A 21,846-nucleotide genomic window follows, 5' to 3' on the forward strand; every position below is an offset into this window, starting at 1 on the left:
CTCGCCACACTCAATCCACTTAGCACAATTGCAAAGAAACGTGAAAACTTTATGACCAACGAGGACTTCTGCAACTTAATGAGAATGGCCAATGACAAGAATAAGATTTTACTCATGCATGTAATTTGGAGTCTGTTATCTCCCAATCGCAAACAAATTCAAATATTCTTGACCGGCCCATCTGGTTGCAGAAAAACGTTTATGGTTCTCTTGATGGAAATATACAACCGCTTCAGTAATACAGATGGGTACTATAATGCCTACATTATATGTACTTCAACTGGTAAGGCTAAAGTGCATGTAATGTAATGATCTTGGATCTGCTCAGAGCTGGTTTATGCCAGCTCTGAGCACATCCAAGGTCACTGCCCTCAGGGTATCCATTTCTCTGGTTACCAAAAGGTTTTTCTGCAACCAGCTGGTTTATGCCAGCTCTGAGCACATCCATGATCTTTTGTGCAATCTCCTCTCCCGACTCCATTTTTCTTTGTTATGAAACAGAAATTATGTCATTTCCGTGTCGCAAAATTGTGACATTGATTTTACTACTGTCCGAAATTCAGTAGGTGCTGCCAAAGATGTTTATGCATAAAAAAAAAAAAAAAACCACTACACACCTCTCCCATCCATACCTCCAAGAATTTGTCTAGTTCTTCTTTGAATTTATTCAAACTGTCCAGTTTCTCAACAACAGATGAAAGCCTCTTCCAACAATCAACCTCCTGCTAGCTGAAGGCAAACTTCTGCACATCTTTCCTGCACTCATCCTTCCTCAACTTAAATTTATGCCTCCTCATGTGTGTAGTCTCAGCAAGAGGAAGACTACCATTCACATTCAGCTTACTCAATGCCTTAAACACCTCAATCAGATCACCCCACAAATGCCTAGTCTCCAGAAGCTGTACAGAACTGAAGCCTTTCTAGGTAAGAGCTCCCTTTTGTTCCCTTCACCAGTCTGGTTGCCCTTCTCTGCACCCATTCCAGAAGATCGACATTCTTCCTAAAGCAAGACCTCCAGACCTGTATACATTAATCTAGATGCAGCCTAACCATGGCAATGTAAAAAGAGATATTCACCTCCTTATCCCTGCTAACAAAGTTTCTGTATATCATTGACAAAATCCCATGAGCTGTTCTAGCAGCATGTCTATACTGCTCAGAGAATTTCTTGTCTGACTTCACAATTAACCCCAGGTCTTCTTCATTTTCCGCTACCTGAATGTAGTACCACATAGTTAATAAGTTAATCTGGGACTATTGCTACCCATAGGCATATGTTTAAAATCGACAAATTCAAGTACCTTGCATTTGTCGATGTTAAACTTAATCTGCCACTTGTCAGCTCATTAACCCAATTTTCCTAGATCTTGTTGCAGTAGCTTACCCTGATTACTGTTATTAGCCACCCTGCCAACCTTTGTTTCATCTGCAGTTTGATCAATTTGATCAACACTAATAGAATCCGTACTGGGCGATCGCTGATCAGATGGAAGGTTTTGAAATAGTTTAGTCAGCAATTTTTGAACTTCTTCATTAAGTGGGAAAGAGTAGAGGTAAGTGCAATAAGGAAATAATTGTATGGGAAAGATTTGTTGCCCTTTATTATTTATGCATAAATAGTTACTATGATAATAGCAACTGATTATTATAATCACAGTAACAATTTTGAAAATATAGTCGGCCCAGTGGAGGAATTCTTAAAAACTTTTCAGTCAGAACTGTAGTTGTCTGATCTCAGGTGGAGGGAACAAGTTTCACCTATGAGTTATTCCACATTTTTAAGGTTGCGTAATGTGCAAATTGACCTGTGAAGACACCTGTACAGACATAATATGCAGTAAAGATCACATCCGTACTTTATGAACAAAGTATATGATGAGCTAAGGAATTCCAAAACAACACACCGTTATTTTTATTAGGTAAAAATTCAAATTCTCAATTTTATTATGAGATGTACTGTTTATATCTAATTTAAAAAAGCTTAAATATACTTCATCCCTATTTTAAATTGAATGAATGAATGATCTATTTTACATTAATAACAGAAAGATTACACTAATTTTCTGCACATAGTAATAATTTTGGAATAGAAATAACCACCAAAGCAGCTGTAAGGATAGCAGCACCACATTATGAATAAATAGCAATATATATCTTTAAAAGGGAGTGTTTATAGTTCAACACCAAAGAAATTTGTGACTAACATTACAGTTGGAGGTCTAATTGTAATGTTATTACTGTGGTCCCGACACTACTCTCAGAAGGGATGGTGTTATGGCAGAAGCCATAAAAAATAAACATAAAAGAAATAAACAGATTTAAAACTGTACTTTCTTTTTTGTGAAGATCCTGTATTTAGTGAAGTTAGGTAGTCTAAAGAACAGTTTTAAGATTAGCAGTAGTCCACAGCTTAACAGTTTGTTAACTCTGTGTGACCTCACACTATAATATAACAATAATTATAGCAATTACACACTTAATATAACAATAATTATAACAATTACACACTTAATATAACAATAATTATAACAATTACATACTTAATATAACAATTTATACAGAAAATGCATAGAAATTTTCAGCAATACTGAAAAAGTAGCTATGCAAGGATATCCTTCATCCGAAAAGAAACCTCAGTGATAATGTCATGCTCAACTCACCATTATCATTGTAGGCACCTCCATAGCCAGGTGGGCAGGAGCAGCAGTGTGTAGCACATGCTTCTTGATCAGACCGGGGTTCGAGCCCGTGACCACCAAATACGGAGGATGCGGAAAGGTCAGGGAAAGGAGCAGTATGGCCTTAGTTGCTAATGCTCCAAAAAACCAAATAACAACAACAACCATTATCATTGATATCAAAATAATAGTTGTCTTGTAGATAGTTTTAATATTTTTTTATACACGTAACTTGAAGTATTATAAAATAAATGTAGTAATTTACTGCTTTGTGACATAAGTTGTATTCTAATAACTGGTTTTTTTTTTTTTTTTTTTTTTGGTTTTTAGGAGCATTAGCAACTAAGGCCATATTGCTCCGGGAATATGCGGTGGTCATTCCATTGACCTTTCCGCATCCTCCGTATTTGGTGGTGACGGGCTCGAACCCCAGTCTAATCAAGAAGCGTGTGCTATGCACTGCTGCTCCTTCCCACCTGGCTAATTTCATTTCAATATGTGGAGTATTTTTTATCAAAATGAAATATAACATCTTTCTCCAGTTTTGTGAATGAATCTTTTGTACTTCATTCTTATTCCAATGCCTTTAAAATGCATTCAATGTTTAATTTTGCCAATTTTGATTTTAAATATTTAATTATTTAAAGCTCAAAAAGCAATAAGTTCTTCCTGTTGATGTCACCCATAGGCTTTTGATAGAGACAGGGGAAAGAAGGGAAAGAAAAAGAAAAAAAAAAAGAAGAAGAAAAAGAAAGGTGGAAAGAAAGGAAAAAAGGAAAAAGATTTGACACCGGACAGGTTTGTGGTGTTACTTATTTATTTTTTTCTGAAATCTCATATATATTTGTATATTAGTACTGCCCCCCCCCTCTCTCTCTCTCTCTCTCTCACTCTCTCTCTCTCTCTCTCTCTCTCTCTCTCTCTCTCTCCTGACAGCAATCTTAGCCAAAATGCTGCCCTTTCTCTAGAAGAATGGAAAAAAATAAGTAAACTTGTATACTTCTGAAATGATATGATCATTAAACTACATTAGGAACCTTTTCCTTGTGTAGTTCAACCACTTTAAATTTAACAAATTTTCTTAAATGATATTTAATCTGCTTAAAGAAGATTATCATAAAATTGTTTGTTTTGTATGTTGAGCATTATTCTAGGGGGTATTTGAAAACATGCCAAAATGGGAGAAAATAATTGGTTTCATATAATTTCTTGGCTTATTATTTCAGTTTACTACATCAGTGGCATTGAAGATTACTAATTTTAAAATAAAATAATTAGTTGGTAATTAGTGTAAAAACTTATGTAAGATAATTATTTTATAACGACCATGTAAATGTAAAGTGGCTAAACTAAAAACAAGATGAACAAAAATGGCTAATGTTACTGATTTAATATGACATTGTATTAATATGCTTAATATACTGAATTAATATGATTTTTTTACATTTGTGTTGTTGCAAAACAAATGTAATCAAGACCTATTACTGATGGATTTTCAAGTAAAAACTTCCATACCACAGGGGCTCACACTGGTGAGTATGGGCTTGGCAAATCCAGGGTCCTGAGCTCGATATCATCATCCTTCTCTTCCTTGGTGATTCCTCTCTCTCTCTCTCTCTCTCTCTCTCTCTCTCTTCTCTCTCTCTCTCTCTCTCTCTCTCTCTCTCTCTCAGGGTAACTCAGGAATTTTTTTTGGCTGGTGCAGCATAAGCCTCAGGCTTCCTTGCATCATATGGCTAATAATACAAAATCGATTCAAAGAGAGCTTCCAGAGGAAAATAAACAATTGAATCTTCGATGAGGACCAAATAGCCTGCTACAGGAAACTGGGTGAAGATGAAAAAGCAGGAAATGGACCACCCGAGAGAAGATGATCGAGGAGTTCTGGGGAAATATCTGGAGCAGTGAAGTAAGGCATAACAGCAGAGCACCCTGGATAGAAGTAGAACAGAAGCAAACCAAGAACATATAAGAGATGAGAGAGTGGGAGATTCGAGAAAAAGAAGTAAAACAGTCAATCAGGAACACCCACAACTGGTAAACCCAAGGAATTGATAATATCCACAACTACTGTTACAAGAAGCTCACCTGCACACACAACCACCTAGCAGAGCAGTTCACTCGAATGATAAGGCATCCAGAGACAATCCCGAAGTTTCTCACTGAAAGAGTCACATATCTGAAGCCTAAAGACAAAGATAGAAGAAACCCAGCAAAATACAGGCCAATCACCTACCTCCCAACGATGTACAAGATCCTGACCAGCTGCATAACCAAGAAGATATCAGACCACTTAGAGAGTCAGAAGATAATGGCCGAACAGCAGAAAGGATGCAAGCAGAGGAGCAAAGGACGCAAGGAGCAATTAACCATAGATGTCGCAGTTATGGAGCAAGCCTACAAGAAGCACCGCAACCTATACACGGCCTACATTGATTACCGCAAGGCCTTCGACTCCGTACCCCATAGCTGGCTAATAGAGACACTGAAGATCTACAAGGTCAATCCGATAGTGGCAAACTTCCTAGGAGCAACAATGGTGAAATGGAGTACCACCATTAAGGTTGAGAACATCACAACCAAGCCAATCCCCATTAGAAGAGGAATCTTTCAGGGAGCTGCTCTGAGCTGACTATGGTTCTGTCTAGCACTCAACCCGCTATCCACCATGCTCAACGGGAGAAGTATGGATATAACCTCAAAAAAGGAAGAAAGAAAGAACCTGTACACCCTCACCCACCTGATGTACATGGATGACATCAAACTCTATGCAGCAACTGAGAAACAACTACTCCGGATCACCGAAGAATTCAGCAAGGACATCAGGATGGAATTTGGTCTAGACAAATGCAAGACCCGCACATTGCACCAGAGAAAATTAGTTGGCCGAAACTACCAGCTGCTGACTGGTAAAGAGATCGAAGTATTGACAGAAGGAGAGACCTACAAATACCTAGGGATGATGCAGGCTCAGCAGTTAGAGCACAAGGAAATCAAGAAGTGCCTGACCGAAAAATATCATGAGAGACTCAGAAGCCTGCTGAAAGCAAAATTGAATGGAGGGAACACAGTTAAAGCCATAAACACCTATGCAGCTCCAGTACTAACACACACCTTCGGAGTCATAGATTGGACTAACACCGAGCTAGAAGATATCGTGCAAAAGACAAGGACAAGTTCTGCCTCCATCAAGCAGATCGTAAAACAACGGTCCAACAACCCCGACAATCCTAGAGGTCCTATCTATAAAATAGACTGTAGGTGTGGGGGTAAATACACAAGAGAATCATACAGATGTCTACAGTGCAGAATAAAAGAGGACATAAACGATGTACAATATGGGAGAGGTCTAAAATCCGACACAGCCCTCCGTACTTTCCAGTATGGTGACAGTTCGGATTTCAAGAACATAAGAAGCTTTTCTACAGATAGGCAGTAAAACAAAAGGAAATTTCATACCTTTCTACAAATAGGCAGTACAACAAAAGGAAATTTCATACCTTTCTACAAATAGGCAGTACAACAAAAGGAAATTTAAAAAAGCCTTTTTTCATATAAATATTTGGAGCCACAGCCATCAATAGAAAACAGGGAGTCGAGTTGAACCCACAATATTTTCATCCTTTTAAAAAGAAATGAGAAACTAGGCAAAGAAAATAGACCACTTTTCCAGAGGAGTAACCCACATACAACCTCTTCCAGACCACCAGAACCAGCCTGCAAACCAACTCTGATGTCGAGAGTTGGAAAACAAAGATCGCCTCAGGATTCCACTACACAAAATCCCCGGTTCTAGAACAGAAAACCAGAGTAGGAGAGCAAAGTAAATACATGGGCTGTGTTAGGGTAACTAAGGGTAAGAACAAGTGCATGTATTCTTGCATGTACACCAATGCTAGAAGTATAGTAAATAAATTTGATGAATTTGAGGTGCTGATCAAGGCATCAAATGCAGATATTGTTGGGATATCAGAGACATGGTGCCTCACAAATATAAGCAGTGCAGAATTGGAATTTGGAAAGTAAGGGTAGGAAGGGAGGAGGGGTTATGCTGTTAGTTAAGAAACACATAAAATCTAAGTTAGTTAAGAAACACATAAAATCTAAGGAAGTGCATCTAGTTGACATGGGAGAACAGTGCAATGTTGAGACTGTTTGTTGTGCCATAAACACTGGGAAAGGGAAAATGAGAGTAGGAGTATGTTATAGTTCTTTACCCTTAGCCATAATTATGAGAGCATCCTTAGAGTGAGGGGAGGTCCCCATGGACTGGAGATTATAGGCCTAATGACTCTGATGAGTACAATGAACAGTTGTGTAGAGAAATAGAATGGGCAAGTAAATCAGAATGTCTTGTAATGGGGGATTTTAACTTTCCAGATATTGACTGGAACTTGTGGGTTGGTCACTCGCACATTAGCAAGACTTTTGGGGAGTTATTGGAGAATTGTTTTCTACAGCAACATGTTCGAGGGGCCACCAGAGAGAGTAATACTCTTGATCTGATTATCAGCTGTGATTATTCATGCATTAAGAATTTGCAGATAAAGGAACCACTAGACAACAGTAATCACAGTGTACTGATGTGGGATTTACATAAAGATGTAACTACCGTCAATGGTAAAAGGAAGGGTTTTTACTTTCGTAAAGGTGACCACAGTGGTCTCAGACAGTTTTTAATTTAAATTCTATACAATGGGATCAACTGATGATGTTACCAACGGTGAATTCTAAATGGGAAGACTTCGGGGATTTAATCTTGGAGGCTATTAGTATTTTCATACCAACTGAGAAATACTGTTCAAGATTCAGGCCTAAATGGATGTCGGATGAATTAATGAGGCTCATGGCAGAAAAGAAAAATGCATGGGATGCATATAAATTATCAGGCGACACAGATGCCTATGGCAGATATAAGCTAGTGGGTAATCAAGTCACAAAGGAGGTTAGGCAGGCAAAGGCAGATTACACGAAATCTTTGGCAAAGGATACAAAGGAAAACAGCAAAGAGTTCTTTACTTATGTAAATTCAAGAAGGAATTGGATGAATTCCTTCTTAACGTAATATAATATAACATAACATAAAATAACATAGAACGTTTGACCCTTGATTATCCTGCTCAAGTAGCTGATAAACTGAATGAGTATTTTGCATCTACATTCACACATGAGGTGTTATTCATGGAAGCAAAAGTCAGAAGTTTATCAAACTCTAACAGGCAGTTAAGTGATTTTGTAATAACTGAGAGCAAAGTGGAGGAGAAATTTTTGAAGTTAAACATAAAAAAGGCACCTGGGGTGAATGGAATCTATACAGTTATATTGAAGGAGGCAGCGAGGGAAGTAAGCAAACCCTTAGCCATAATTACAAGAGCATCCTTAGATTCAGGGGAAGTCCCGATGGACTGGAGATGTGCATATGTATCCCCAATTCACAAAGGGGGTTCAAAGATGTAATTATAGACCTGTTAGTTTAACTTCTGTTCTGGGGAAAATAATGGAGGCACTGGTTAAAGAAGTGATACAGGATCACCTATAAAAGACTGCAGTAATAGTTCAGACACAGCATGGGTTTGTTAAGGGGAAGTCTTGTCTGACCAATTTGATTGGATACTACAACGTGGTCACAAAGGAACTGGATGCAAAAAATAATTTTGCTATCATATACTTTGATTTCAGGAAAATTTTTGATACTGTTGCAAATGGAAGACTGCTTTACAAATTGGAGCAGTATGGCATTAAGGGCAAGTTGCTGCAATGGATAAAGGGTCAGATAGACTGAAAAGTGGAAACTGAAGTTTTAACATTGATAAATGCAAAGTACTGCATAGGGGTAGCAGTAACCCAAGAGAAATATACCAACTGTGCGATACTAAACTCAGGGAAGTGGAGAATGAAAAAGATCTGAGTGTAATTGTGCAGTCAGATATGAAGTTCTCTGAGAGTGCAGATGGGCTGGGCTGCCAGAGCAAGTCATGGAGTTTTGTCAATGATATATAGGAATTTTGCTAGCAGAGATAAGGAGGTGATTATCCCCTTTTATAAGGCAATGGTCAGGGTACACCTTAAGTACTAAATTAGCCGCAGGCAGAGGTGAAGGTGATTCTTGCACAACGTCTATTAGAATAAGTAGCGACCTGGAGTGAGGGGTGCTGGGGGTTTCAGGGACTGATGGCAGTCATTGTGAAACAGGTGGGTAGATGGGATGTGTCAGGGTAACTAGGAATAGGAATAGGTGCATGTATGCTTGCATGTATACCAATGCTAGAAGTATAGTAAATAAATTTGATGAATTTGAAGTGTTGGTCAAGACACCAAAGGCGGATATTGTTGGGATATCAGTGTGATGTGTACAACGTGTACAAAAAGGATAATCAGGATAGGAAGGGAGGTGGTGTCATGCTGTTAATTAAGCAAAACATAAAATCAAAAGAAGTGCATCCAGTTGATATAGATGAACAGTGCACTGTTGAGTCAGTTTGGTGTGACATAAGCACTGTGAAAGCAAAAATAAGAGTAGGAGTGTGTTATAGGCTAATGACTTGAATGAGTACAATGAACAATTGTACAGAGAAATAGAGTGGACTAGTAAATCAGAATGTCTTATAATGGGGGCTTTTAACTTCCCAGATATTGACTAGAACTTGTGGATTGGTCACTCACACACTAGTAAGACTTTTGTGAATTTATTGGATGATTGTTTTCTGCAGCAGCATATTCGAGAGGCAACCAGAAAGTGTGATAACCAGATCACTGCTGATAACCAGATCTTGATCTGTTTATCAGCAGTGATCATTCGTGTATTAAGAATTTGCAGATAAAGGAACCACTAGGTGGCAGTGATCACAGTGTACTGATGTGGGATTTACTTAAAGATATAATTACCATCAGGGGTAAAGGAAAGGGTTTTTGCTTCCATAAAGGTGAGTACAGTGGTCTCAGACAGTTTTTAAATTCTGTACAGTGGGACCAACTGACGATGTTACCAACAGTAAATTCTAAGTGGGAAGCATTCAAGGAATTAATCGTGGAAGCTACTAAAAGTTTCATACCTATTAAGAAATATTGTTCAAGGTTTAGGCCTAAATGGTTGTCAAATGAACTAATGAGACTCGTGAAAGAGAAGAAAAATGCATGGGATGCATATATAAGTTATCAAGCAACTCAGAAGCCTATGCCGAGAAATCTTTGGCAAAGGATGCAAAGAAAAACATCAAGGATTTCTTTACTTTTATAAACTCTAAAAGGAAGGGGATGAATGTGATTGATCCACTTGATACCGATGGTTCCACTGTTAATGATCCTGCTCAGATAGCAAACAAACTGAATGAATATTTTGCATCGACATTCACATATGAGGAATTATTAAGGTTTGAAAATGGCAGAAGGTTATCAAATTGTAGCAGGGTGCTTAATGATTTTGTAATAACTGAGAGCAAAGTGGAGGAGAAATTGTTGAAGTTAAACATAAGAGAGGCACCTGAGGCGGATGGGATCTATCCGGTTATATTAAAGGAGGCAGTAAAGCAACTAAGCAAACCCTTAGGCATAATTATGAGAGCATCCTTGGACTCAGGGGAGGGCCCCATGGACTGGAGATGTGTAAATATATCCCCAATTCACAAAGGGGGGAACGATGTAATTACAGACCAGTTAGTTTAACTTCTGTTCCGGGTAAAATAATGGAGTCACTGGTTAAAGATGCATTGCAGGATCATCTAGACAAGACTGCAGCAATAATTCAGACACAGCATGGGTTTGTTAAGGGAAAGTCTTGTCTGACAAATTTGATAGGATATTATGATGTGTTTACAAAGGAACTGGATGCAAAATATAATTTTGATATCATATATTTGGATTTCAGGAAAGCTTTTGACACTGTTGCACATGGAAAACTATTGTACAAATTTGAGTAGAATGGTATTAAGGATAGATTGCTACAATGGATAAAAGGATGGTTGAGTGGGAGAAGACAAAGGGTGGTAATCAATGGGTGCTGCTCTTCGTGGACTAATGTTATTAGTGGAGTCCCACAGGGTTCGTTGTTGGGTCCACTATTGTTTTGTATATTTATCAATGATATTGATGAAGGTATATCAGGCTTAGTGTCGAAGTTTGCAGATGATACAAAGGTTGGCTTTGTTGTTAATGACAGTAATGGCAGTGTGCTACTTCAACAGGATCTAGAAAATTTGGACAGATGGGCTAAGAAGTGGCAACTGAAGTTTAACCTTGACAGATGCAAAGTACTGCATATGGGTAGAAGTAACCCCAGTGAAAAGTACCAACTGTGTGGTACTACACTTAAGGTGGTAGAAAATGAAAAAAACCTGGAAGTAATTGTGCAGTCAGATATGAAGTTTTCTGAGCAATACAGACAGGCTGCCTGGGCAGGTCATGGAGTTTTGTCAATGATATATTGGAATTTTGCTAGCAGGGAAAAGGAGGTGATTGTCCCTCTGTATAAGGCACTTGGTCCACTTGATATTGATGGGTCAACTGTTGATGATCCTGCTCAGGTAGCTAACAAACTAAATGAATATTTTGCATCGACATTCACACATGAGGAGTTATTCAGCAAGGGGAATGCCAGAGGTGTATTCAACTCTAGCAGTCAGCTACAGAATCTTGAAATAACTGGGAGTAAAGTGGAGGAGAAACTGTTGAAGATAAACACAAGAAAGGCACCCGGGGTGGATGGGATCTATCCAGTTATATTAAAGGAGGCAGCAAAGGAAGTAAGCAAACCCTTAGCCATAATTATGAGAGCTTCCTTGGACTCAGGGGAGGTACCCATAGACTGGAAATGTGCAAATGTGACCCCAATTCACAAAGGAGGATCAAAGGCTGACACAAGTAATTATAGACCTGTGAGCTTAACTTCTGTTCCAGGAAAATTAATGGAGGCACTGGTTAAAGAAGCACTGCAGGATCATTTAGACAAGACTTCAGTTATAGCTCAGACACAGCATGGTTTTGTTAAGGGGAAGTCTTGCCTAACCAACTTGATTGGATACTATGATGCAGTCACAAAAGAACTGGATGCAGGGAATAACTTTGATATTATATACTTGGATCTTAGAAAGGCTTTTGATACTGTTGCACATGGAAGACTGCTACACAAATTGGAGCAGTGTGACATTGGAGGCAAATTGCTGCTATGGATAAAGGGGTGGTTGAGGGGGAGAAGACAGAGAGTGGTAATCAATGGACACTGCTCATCGTGGACGAATGTTATTAGTGGAGTCCCTCAGGGCTCAGTGTTGGGTCCATTATTGTTTTCTGTATTTATAAATGATATTGATGATGGTATATCAAGCTTAATGTCCCAGTTTGCAGATGATACAAAGGTTGGCAGGGTTGTCAAGGACACTACTGACACTATGCTGCTGCAACAGGATCTGGAAAGGTTGAGCAGATGGGCTGAGAGGTGGCAAATGAAGTTTAACATTGACAAATGTAAAGTACTACACATGGGAAACAGCAACCCCAGAGCAACGTATCAACTCTGTGGTACTACACTGACAGTGGTAGAGAATGAAAGGGACTTGGGGGTGATTGTGCAGGCAGATATGAAGTTCTCTGAGCAGTGCAGACGGGCTGCAAGAGTAGCTCATGGAGTATTGTCAATGATATACAGGAATTTTTCCAGCAGGGATAAGGAGGTGATTATTCCATTGTATAAGGCAATGGTCAGGCCACACCTAGAGTACTGTATACAGGTCTGGAGGCCTCATTTCAAGAAGGATGTAGAGCTGCTGGAACGAGTACAGAGAAGGGCAACAAGATTAGTGAATGGAACAAATGGGTGCTCTTACGAAGAAAGGCTTAAGTTTTGCAAGTTGCAGTGTTTGGAGACTAGGCACCAGAGAGGTGATCTGATAGAGGTGTATAAAGCCTTGAATGGTTTAAGCATGCTCAATGCTGATGGGATTCTTCCTCTAGCTCAGAAAAATCACCTGAGAGGGCATAAATTCAAATTGAGGAAAGACAGATGTAGGATAGACGTGCGGAAATTTGCCTTTAGCCAGCGGGTGGTTGGTTGGTGGAACAGACTGCCATCCCTTGTGGTGGAGGTTGATAGCCTAAATAAGTTTAAGGCTCAGCTGGACAGGTATTTTGAACGAACAGAGGGGTGAAGTGGAAGTGGGTTTTTTTTTTTTTTTGGCTGATGCTGCATAAGCTTGCTTTCTTGCATCAAATGCCTCTACTAATGCTAATGCTAAAGGCAATGGTCAGGCCATGCCTTGAGTACTGCGTGCAGGTCTGGAGGCCTCATTTTAGGAACGATATAGATTTGCTTGAGCATGTACAGAGAAGGGCAACAAGATTGTTGAGGGGAATGAAGGGATTCGCTTACCAAGAGAGGCTTAAGTTCTACAAATTACAGTGGCTGGAGACTAGGCACCTGCGAGGTGATCTGATTGAGGTGTATAAGGCCTTGAATGGGTTGAGCTCGCCGAATTCAGATGGGATTCTTCCACTTGTTCGGATTACGAACTTAAGGGGGGATAAATTGAAATTGAGGAAGGACGGGTGTAGAATAGATGTGCGGAAATTTGCCTTTAGCTAGTGGGTGGTTAATTTCTGGAACAAACTTCCATCTGCCGTTGTGGAAGTTGATAGGTTAAATAAATTTAAGGAGGAACTGGACAGGCATTTGGAGGGAATGGTGTGATTTTTTTTTTTTTTTTTTTTTGGCTGATGCTGCATACACTTGCTTAAGAAAGCAAGCTCATACACTTGCTTTCTTGCGTCACATGCCACTACTACAGGTCTGGAGGCCTCTTTTTACGAAGGATATAGAGTTTCTAGAATGAGTACAGAGAAGGGCAACAAGATTAGTGAGAAGAACAAAGGGGTGCTCTTACCGAGAGAGGTGATTAAGTCTGCAAGTTGTGGCATCTGGAGACTAGGCATCCGCAGGGTGATCTGATTGCGGTGTGCTGAGCTTCTTAAATGCTGTGCTTCTGTTTCTGTTATTTTATATTTGATAGTAATTAAAGCCTTGAATGATTTGAGCAGGCTAATTGCTGATGGGATACTTCTGCTTGCTCAGATTAAGAACCTGAGGGGGCATAGATTCAAATTGAGGAAAGACAGTTGTAGAATAGATGTGTGGAAGTTTACCTTTAGCTAGCGGGTAATTGATTGCTGGAACAGACTTCCTTCTGTTATTGTGGAAGTTGATAGCTTAAATAAATTTAAGGATGAACTAGACAAAGAGTGACCGGAATGGGAGAAATGGGAAGGGGTTTTTTTTTTTTTTTGTTCTTTTTTTTTTGGCTGATAAGCTTGCTTTCGTGCATCATATGCCTCGGCTAATGCTAATGCTAAAGGTCGCCTCAGGAGTCCACTACACAAACCCCAGATCAGAAATAAAAATCCTGGCACAATTCTATTGGCTATTGGAATTAATCCCCTCACCTATAAATCAACTGCTGGCAGGCCTCTTGCCTGTATGCACATCAGTTTTCTGGGAGCATTGGCAAGAGGAGTCTGTCAGCATGTCAGAATTTAATCTCTTTGTATTTACCTAGTTTAATATCTGGTTCTATTCTATTGTAACAATAATCCAAACTTAGAAGTGCTTATTTTCAAGTCATAATTGTAATTGTAATAATCATAATGTTGGTAATTGTAATAATCATAATGTTGGTAATTGTATTCACATTTTTTACCCTTTCTATTTTTGTTCCCTCAACAGCATAGTGTTTTAGGCAAATAGCTTAACAAACTATATTATTAATTTCATGTTGTATTATATTTAGTAATAACCTTAATGGAAAACAACTAATGTAACATCCTTCCCACTCTATAATAGACATTAAGCTAACAGGTGTGTAATTATTCATGTTCAACAATTTCTCTTCCACATTCCTCTCAGTTATCACAAAATCATTTAGCTCCATTTTATAGTTTGATAAACTTCTGACATCCCCCTCCCTGCTAAAGAATTCCTCATGTGTGAATGTACATGCAAAATGCCTATTCAGTTTGTCAGCAACCTGAGCAGGTTGATCAGCAGTCAAACATTTGACATCAAGTGGATAAATATGATTCAACCCCTTCCTTCTATTGTTTACATAAGTATAGACGTCTTTGCTACTTTTCTTTGTATTCTTTTCCAGAGACTTCTCATAATCTGCCGTAGCATGCCTAACCACCTTTGTGGCTTGATTGCAGATAGTTTATGCATGCCATAGGCTTCTTTATCACCTGTTAATTTATATGCATCCATGCATTTTTCTTCTCTGCCACAATTCTCATTAGTTCATCTGACATCCATTTAAATCCAAGCTTTCAACAGTATTTCTTAGTTGGTGTGAAAAGCCTAATAGCTTCTATGATTTCCTGAATGCTTCCCATTTAAAAATTGTTGATAACATCATTAGTTGGTCCCACTGCATAGAATTTAAAAACTGTCTGAGACCACTGAAGTCATCCTTATGAAAACAAAAGTCCTTCCTTTTGCTGTTGGCAGTAGTTATGTCTTTAAATAAATCCCACATCAGTACACTGTGATCACTACCACCCAGTGGGGCTTTTACTCGCAGATTCTAAATGCATGAAGAACTGCTGCTGATAATGGGTTGAGCATGCTGAATTCTGATGGGATCCTTCCACTTGTTCAGATTACGAACCTAAGGGGGCATAAATTCAAATTAAGAAAGGACAGATGTAGAATAGATGTGCGGAAATTTGCCTTTAGCCAGCGGGTGGTTAATTGCTGGAACAAACTTCCATCTGTCGTTGTGGAAGTCGATAGGTTGAATAAATTTAAGGAGGAACTGGACAGACACTTGGAGGGAATGGTGTGATTTTTTTTTGGCTGATGCTGCATAAGCTCATACACTTGCTTTCTTGCATCACATTCCACTGCTGCTGCTGCTACTACTACTACTAATCAGCAATCTCTTCGTCCTGTTGTCTCTCTAACATGCTGTTATAGAAAACAGTCAGCCAATAAATCCGCAAAAGCCCTGCTAGTGTGTGTGTCACCGACCCATAAGTTCCTGTTAATATCTGGAAAGTTAAATTTTCCCATTATAAGACATTTTGATTTACTGGTCCACTCTATTTCTCTGTATAGTTAGTTGTTCATTATACTTATAACAGTCATTAGGCCTATAATACTCCTGCTCTCATATTTGTTTTCCCAATGCTTATGTCACACCAGATTTAATATGATTGTTAACTAAGAACATAACCCCTCCTCTCCTATCTGTCCTTTCTGTACACATAGTGCAAGATTTGGAGGGGAATGGCAAGATTACAGCAGTGGATGAGAAGGGAGGTATCCACAAGGCAGGGAGCAGAGGAGGAAGATGACCTCTCTGAAGTGTGGGAGAAGAAATTCATAATGCCAGGGCGCCCTGTGTGAAAAGGATCACCAGCATGTTGATGGCAAGCCTTGCACAAAAGATTCTGATGCATTCAGATCCCATGTCAGCTCCTAGAGCCAGTATTAGCAATTCTACGTCACATACTAAGAAGCCCGGCAACCCAAAGGTCGCAGGTTCGATTCCCGCCTCGGGCTTGGATCAAAGTACTGCAAAAACCTTGGGAGGTGCAATATGGCCACAGAAGCCGATGCGCCAACAACTACCAAATCAATCAAAATCATACTAAGAAGAGAAAAATCATGCCATCAGCCCTTGTGATTGGAGGAAATGCTGCTGTGTAGCACAAGCTGGTGGAGTATTATTTTTTGTGTTATTCAGCTGTGGTTAATTCATGACTGTATTGTTTTGCAATGCCTGGCATTGGTTGGTTTGTCATATTTCAAATACTGACTGTGAAAATTTGGTGAAGACTTTGTAGCATTATAATTTTCCCATTATAAACAGGTGTTTCTGATCCCTTTGTATGGAGCAGTTTTACTAATCAGGAGACTTCTTTGATTATCACAGTTTGGCTACTCAAAGAGTAGATATGATCAATCCTCCTTTGCACTGCAGGAGCAAAGCAGATCATTGATCAATCCAGTGCTATGTAATTTAGCCTTGAAGGAATCATGCCCTGTCAAGAAAAAGGTAGTATAAAATCCAAAGCATACTATGTTGGGGGTTTTGGGCAGACTAGAGTTTCCTGGGGTAGAAACTTCTTGGTTATATCCTCTTTTTGAAATGTTTAAGGCTTTGAATGATTGAGCAAGCAAGCTTCTCCCATTATAAATAGATCAACTCATGATCTCAACCCAATTGAGCATGATTTGGACCTACGGGAAAAGGATATTCAATGCTGTGACCATCCATCTGACAGTGTGTAGGCATTAATGGACACATTGTGCAACACATTTGTAGCACTACCACAAGGCATCCTGCAACACCTTGTGGAGTCCATGCCAAGATGTGTACAGTCTGTATTATGTGCGAAGGTAGCCACTCAAAGTATTGGTTAATTGTTGCTAATGCAACTCAGTATATAATTGGTCATAAAGGCCCTCTGTACATGTATATTGTTTCCAGCATATGTGTTGTGGTGCCTCCGTAGCCAGGTGGGAAGGAGCAGCAGTGCGTAGCACACGCTTCTTGATTAGACCGGGGTTTGAGCCCGTCACCACCAAATACAGAGGATGTGGAAAGGTCAGGGAATGACCACCGCATATCCCGGAGCAATATGGCCTTAGTTGCTAATGCTCCTAAAAAAAACAAAAAACAAAAAACCAAGTATATGTGTTGTTTGTTTGTTGTTTATTTGGTTTTTAGGAGCATTAGCAACTAAGGGCATATTGCTCCGGGATATGCGGTGGTCATTCCCTGACCTTTCCGCCTCTTCCGTATTTGGTGGTGACGGGCTCGAACCCCGGTCTAATCAAGAAGCGTGTGCTATGCAGTGCTGCTCCTTCCCACCTGGCTACGGAGGCGCCTGTATATGTGTTGTAAAAATAAAATTCCTTTTTATTATTAATAAGCTACTAGTACAATATGACCCAAATTAAAGTAGGCAGAAATATTTAACTTCATAATATGACAGCTTCCAAGTTCGGGATGTGTTCAAGATGACAGCTTCCAAGTTCGACACAGTTTTGTCTTTTTTTCAAGATTTTAAAACATTTTTCAAATTGTTTGCTACTGGTTTGCCTGCGGATCTTGCTGTTACAAACATAACAGAGTTTTGTACAGATCATGAAAACTTTTATTCTTTATAATTCCTCACAAGTAAGCATCAAGTGAGAGTTACCACAGTAAGTCCAGAATCAGTCTGTAAGGTGACCATTGAACAGTTACCTTTGGTCCTCATTGTATGATTCACCATCCTGCTGAAACCACTGTTTTTTGAAACTCAGGTTCGTGTAAGGACAAAATTGTTTCAGTTCATCAGTGAACCTGATCAATATGGGAATGAGACTATAGGTGTGTAGACGTAGACTTCTGGAGCTCCTGAAAATGGATGTTTTCTTAGAAATTTTATTGTATTTTGGATTAATTAACGTATCAATTTGTGTTGTTTTACAAATAGATTAAATAGGCTTAGTAATATTCATTAGCGTATTTTTTAAAATTTAGCTAGTGATTTTGTAAGTAACGACTCGCTACTCATACCACTATTGTACCAGTGTTTTGGCGAGAATATCATAGCATGTAACCAGTAGCGCAGAAGAATAGTAGGGTTTTAATTGTAATAAACAAGTATTTTGAAGATTTTAATCATTTTTTTGGGTATATATATTTTGTTTTTAGCTAAGGATATACTAATTTAATATTGTGATCGTTACGGTATGGTGTAACTTGATTGGTTTGATCTCGAACAAAATATATCTTGAAAGAATATATATCGAACTTGATAGCTAAGGTATAACAAACTATATAGCGGAATACATATCACTGCATTACCATTGTATAGTATTGTATAGTCAATTATAGTATAGTCAGTTAATCAATTAAATTTATTAACCTTATTAATTTTCATTGTTAATTAATTACATCGTATTTAAATGGAAATTATGCCCCAGACTAGAGCAGCAAAGCAATTTGCACAAAGTAGCGAGAGTGCTGTAGCTCAGGGGAGAACCAAAGGGGTGATTCTCCAGCACATTACAGCCTGAAAAAAATCGCAACTTGTGAAATGTTTGTGGACCTTTCTAGAACAGGACATGATCTAGCCAAGGTGTGTGTGTGTGTGTGTGTGTGTGTGTGTGTGTGTGTGTGTGTGTGTGTGTGTGTGTGTGTGTGTGTGTGTGTGTGTGTGTGTGTTAGGTGCAGAGAGTGTCAAGAAAATAGGTGCCAACTTAGTGTTCTGATGGATGTCTACAAGAGTTTAAAGTGTAGAGTAGATGCCCTTGAAGGAATTAAAATGGGAACCCATCAAACTCTTGGCTGCCCAACTCAATGCCAGAGCTCACCTTTGTGCATCAGGCAACAGAGCAGCAACCTTTTTATTGTCGGTGGCTCTATTGTCAGGGAAATATGAAATATATTGTGCAAAAAGGATAGGTGGAATAGAACCAGAGTGTGTCTGATGGGGGGGGGGGTAAATGTTGATGACATAGAGCAGATATCATTTTTTAAGGGCACAAATGGTGATATTGTTGTACATGTTGGCGCTAACGACATTAACGACATAGAGTAGGAGATCTGCAGACTTACTTAACAAATACAAGTCAATGTTGAAAAAAAAAGAAAAAAAGTCAAGAGTTAAGGTTAAATTTGAAAGTGTCTGAAATTCTGCCCAGACGCAATAGGAGGGAGTATATGATGAGACCCTTGTCAATAAATTCAGCCCTGGAAAGATTAGCATTAGCATTAGTAGAGGCATTTGATGCAAGAAAGCAAGCTTATGCAGCATCAGCCAAAAAAAAAAAAAAAAAAAGTAAAAAAAAAGTAACATAAATAAATAAAAATAACCACTTCCACTTCACCCCTCTGTTCGTTCGAAATACCTGTCCAGCTGAGCCTTAAACTTATTTAGGCTATCAACTTCCACGACAAGGGATGGAAGTCTGTTCCACCCACCAACCACCCGCTGCCTAAAGGCAAATTTCCGCACATCTATCCTACATCTGTCTTTCCTCAATTTGAATTTATGCCCTCTCAGGTGATTTTTCTGAGCTACAGGAAGAATCCCATCAGCATTGAGCATGCTCAAACCATTCAAGGCTTTGTACACCTCTATCAGATCACCCCGCTGGTGCCTAGTTTCCAGACACTGTAATTTGCAAAACTTAAGCCTTTCTTCGTAAGAGAACCCCTTTGTCCCATTCACCAATCTAGTTGCCCTTCTCTGTACTCTTTCCAGCAGCTCTACATCCTTCCTGAAATGAGGCCTCCAGGCCTGTATACAGTACTCTAGGTGTGGCCTGACCATTGCCTTATACAAGGGAATAATCACCTCCTTATCCCTGCTAGAAAAATTCCTATATATCATTGACAATACACCATGAGCTACTCTTGCAGCTCGTCTGCACTGCTCAGAGAACTTCATATCTGCCTGCACCACCACCCCCAGGTCCCTTTCATTCTCTACCACTGTCAGTGTAGTACCACAGAGTTGATACGCTGCTCTGGGGTTGCTGTTTCCCATATGTAGTACTTTACATTTGTCAATGTTAAACTTCATTTGCCACCTCGAAACCCATCTGCTCAACCTTTCCAAATCCTGTTGCAGCAGCATAGTGTCAGTAGTGTCCTTGACAACCCTGCCAACCTTCGTATCGTCTGCAAACTTGGACATTAAGCCTGATATACCATCATCAATATCATTTATAAATACAGAAAACAATAAAGGCCCCAATACTGAACCCTGAGGGACTCCACTAATAACATTAGTCCACGATGAGCAGTGTCCATTGATTACCACTCTCTGTCTTCTCCCCCTCAACCGCCCCTTTATCCATAGCAGCAACTTGCCTCCAATGCCACACTGCTCCAATTTGTGCAGCAGTCTTCCATGTGCAACAGTATCAAAAGCCTTTCTAAGATCCAAGTATATAATATCAAAGTTATTCCCTGCATCCAGTTCTTTTGTGACTGCATCATAGTATCCAATCAAATTGGTCAGGCAAGACTTCCCCTTAACAAAACCATGCTGTGTCTTAGCTATAACTGAAGTCTTGTCTAGATGATCCTGCAGTGCTTCTTTCACCAGTGCCTCCATTAATTTTCCAGGAACAGAAGTTAAACTCACAGGTCTATAATTACTTGTGTCAGCCTTTGATCCCCCTTTGTGAATTGGGGTCACATTTGCACATCTCCAGTCAATGGGTACCTCCCCTGAGTCCAAGGAAGCTCTCATAATTATGGCTAAGGGTTTGCTTACCTCCTTTGCTGCCTCCTTTAATATAACTGGATAGATCCCATCCACCCCAGGTGCCTTTCTTGTGTTTATCTTCAACAATTTCTCCTCCACTTTGCTCTCAGTTATTACAAGATTCTCTAGCTTACTGCTAGAATTGAATACACCTCTGGCATTCCCCTCGCTGAATAACTCCTCATGTGTGAATGTCGATGCAAAATATTCATTTAGTTTGTTAGCTACCCGAGCAGGGTCATCAACAGTTGACCCATCGATCTCAAGTGGACCAATCTGATTCATCCCCTTCCTTCTAGAGTTTACATAAGTAAAGAACTCTTTGCTGTTTTTCTTCGCATCCCTTGCCAAGGATCTCTCGTAATCTGCCTTCGCCTGCCTAACCTCCTTTGTAACTTGGTTACAGATCAACTTGTATCTATCATAGGCGTCCGTGTCACGTGTTAATTTGTATGTATCCCATGCATTTTTCTTCTCTGCCATATGCCTCATTAGTTCATCTGACAACCATTTAGGCCTAAACCTTGAACAATATTTCTTAGTTGGTATGTAAAGCCTAGTAGCTTCCACGATAAGTTCTTTGAATGCTTCCCATTTTGAATTTGCTGTTGGCAATATCATCAGTTGATCCCACTGTATAGAATTTAAATACTGTCTCAGTCCATTGTAGTCGCCTTTACGAAAGCAATACCCCTTCCCTTTACCCCTAATGGTAGTTACCTCTTTGAGTAACTCCCACTTCAGCACACTGTGATCACTGCCACCAAGTGGTTCATTTATCTGCAGATTCTTAATGCATGAAGAATCACTACTGATAATCAAATCAAGAGTATTACTCCCTCTAGTTGCCTCCCGAACATGCTGATGTAGAAAACAATCATCCAATAAATCCACAAAAGCCTTGCTACTGTGTGAG

At 39.4% G+C, this 21,846-nt stretch overlaps 1 protein-coding gene across 1 annotated transcript in view; it reads left to right on the forward strand.

The window, feature by feature from the left end:
• Nucleotides 1-21,846, forward strand: part of LOC150086753 (dynein regulatory complex subunit 11-like) — a 283,392-nt gene that overhangs the window by 185,627 nt on the left and 75,919 nt on the right. The window contains exon 12 of the mRNA XM_090372244.1: nt 3,367-3,476. Within this exon, the coding sequence (XP_090228370.1) occupies nt 3,367-3,476 (110 nt within the window). The remainder of the gene's footprint in view (nt 1-3,366; nt 3,477-21,846) is intronic.

Source organism: Mastigoproctus giganteus, chromosome 4, assembly GCF_048544385.1.
Source record: "Mastigoproctus giganteus isolate SK-2022 chromosome 4, ASM4854438v1, whole genome shotgun sequence".
Taxonomy (NCBI): domain Eukaryota; kingdom Metazoa; phylum Arthropoda; class Arachnida; order Uropygi; family Thelyphonidae; genus Mastigoproctus; species Mastigoproctus giganteus.